The sequence below is a fragment of the Octopus bimaculoides genome, chromosome 18 (genome assembly GCF_001194135.2).
Source record: "Octopus bimaculoides isolate UCB-OBI-ISO-001 chromosome 18, ASM119413v2, whole genome shotgun sequence".
NCBI classification, from domain to species: domain Eukaryota; kingdom Metazoa; phylum Mollusca; class Cephalopoda; order Octopoda; family Octopodidae; genus Octopus; species Octopus bimaculoides.
In genome coordinates, this window is record NC_068998.1 from 9,889,094 (window position 1) to 9,891,566 (window position 2,473).

Genomic DNA, 2,473 nt, shown 5'->3' on the forward strand with positions numbered 1-2,473 from the left:
TTGTGAGAGAATTGGCTGACTATTTCAAAACCAAATCCCTCGTTAAGTAATTAAAAGTAGACGTGAAAATGATTGTGACAAATTGATATTTTAGAACTAGAAATCCACAGATAGGCAAGGTGAGATGGCTACCATCGAACACACACACACACACACACGCACGCACGCACGCACGCACGCATGCATGCATGCATACATACATACACTAAAGGCTTCTCTACAATATGGAGGAGGAAATATATATATATATATATATGTATGTATGTATGTATGTATGTATGTATATATACATACACACAATGATATTAAATATAATTTCTATTAGTGGCACAGCACCGTAAATTTTTAGTGATCAGAGGAGAAATATCTCCATTTTGGTGATTGTCATCGAGACTGGCTTTTGTTTTTTGGACAACGTAAAAATGGAAAGCAAAGTCAACCACAGACGGACTCGAGCCCAGAAATATGAAGTTAGGTAGCTAAATACCGCCAGCAAACCATTTGGTCTGTGCTCTACAAGTTTTACCGATCCGCTATCGTTGATGTTGGATATGTGTCAATAACGACACAGTAATTCAAGTATAAGACGTCCTGACACAATTGTTTTGGTACTGATTATTTCAAGTTGTTAATACGACTACGATCTATTTGGCATCAGACGTTTTTATCTCTCTCTCTCTCTGTCTCTCTCTTTCTCTCTCTCACTCGCTCCCTTCCTCGCTGTCTCTCACTCTCTGAGATATATTTCTCTTTATTTCTATGAGGAGAAAGTAAGTGTTAATTGTTTTCAATTGATAAATTGTAATGTTTGTTTCTCCCTCTCCATTTGTGTGTGTAACCATCTAGTTATGTTTGTATGTGTAATCTCTCTCTCTGTTTCTCCCTGTCTCTCTCTCTCTGTCTCTCTCTCTCTCTCTCTCTGTCTCTCTCTCTCTCTCTCTTTCTCTGTGAGTATAGTTTTCTCTATGTGTATGAGGAGAGGGAAAGTATTTGTGTCAATAATGCTCAAGTAATACACTGTCATGTCTCTCCCCCTTTCTCTCACTGTCTCTGTGTGTAAATTTCTGCGCACACGTGCGGTGGCGTGCCTTTGTCACCAGTGCCAAAAAGTACCGTCGCCAAAACGGGTTCAATGTCCAGTCAGTCACGGCAAATCGTTAGTGTCCGATCAGCCACGCCATATCGTCTTATTTCGCAATGATGTCGACCATGCTGATGACAACAGTCACAACTCTTCCATCAATGTTTCTGGTATGGTATAAAGGCCTCCGAGAGGAACAAGGTACCGCTCAAGAGAAGACCGACACCGTTCAAAATGAATTCGGGGTTGTATGAACCAGTGACGTCACGAAGATAACCTGTTGAATAATGAAAAATATAACAATCGTTATAAACAAAATAGAAAAAAAAAAGACACGGAACGTATTGAGAATAGATATACAAATCATAATTTCGAATCTCGCTGTACACAACGCAAATAACGATTATTTTTATCGGTTGGTAGATATCAACTGCAATCAAGAAGTAGAATGTTTGTTGAAATTCTAAACAAAATCACAGGTTCTCGTTTAAGCTAAAGGGTCCCAGAGTGCCTTCTGACTGACGTATCACATGTCGAAACACTGGTGTCTCAGATCTCCTCGCAACAATGAGCTGTCTATGTTATGAACACATTGTCGTCGTAAAAAGGAATTGTTCTCCAGTGACGTATACAACAGCGATTACCATATTTGCGTTTGAAGGAAGGTGTTAAGAATGAATAAACTGGCACTCCGCCGATTACGACGATGCGTATTCCAGTTGATCCGATCAACGCAACAGCCTACTTGTGAATTCAATTAATATATATATTTTAATATGACTCTGTCGAAATTTTTTATGTGTGAGTTCAATGTCTGACGAAGATAAAATATCTAGAATCTTGAACTGTTAGTAAATAACTTCAACTGAGAATTGACACTAAAATGTAATTTCGAGTCATAGGAGTTTAGCTCCTGATTTTCATGTTAAAAGCTTGAATTAGAAAAAAAATGCTCAAAACGAAGAAAGTGAAGATATAACACATAAGATCAAATATTTACCTGCAAAAGGATATGCTATGGTTGCCAATATCCCTGCGCCTAATATTACCAAACCGACTGCCTCCGAGATTCTTTGAGCTCCAATAAAATCCACCATGACTGTGTTCGAGATGGAAAAATATATACCACTGGAGATTCCATAACAGGCGCAATACATTGCGAACAGAAAGAATTTGGTATAGAATGATACAAAGCAAGCAGCAACTCCATGAATGATGAGGATAACGCCAAGCAGTCGACCTCGGTTCAAAAACTTTCGATCAGCCAAGAAAACCATGAGCAGACGACCCACAAAATCGCCTGCACCAGAAATTGTTAGAAAAAGAATTCCATCGTAAGAAGACAATCCTAAGTCGACCGAATGAGCTGGGAAAAATGTTTGGGGTATAGAG

At 38.9% G+C, this 2,473-nt stretch overlaps 1 protein-coding gene across 1 annotated transcript in view; it reads right to left on the minus strand.

The window, feature by feature from the left end:
• Positions 1-314: 314 nt before the first annotated feature.
• Positions 315-2,473, minus strand: part of LOC106882340 (monocarboxylate transporter 13) — a 24,036-nt gene continuing 21,877 nt past the window's right edge. Inside the window, exons 5-6 of the mRNA XM_052974530.1 lie at positions 2,082-2,447; positions 315-1,358 (exon numbers count right to left, since the gene is read on the minus strand). Coding sequence (XP_052830490.1) covers positions 1,240-1,358; positions 2,082-2,447 — 485 coding nt within the window. The 3' untranslated portion in view covers positions 315-1,239. The remainder of the gene's footprint in view (positions 1,359-2,081; positions 2,448-2,473) is intronic.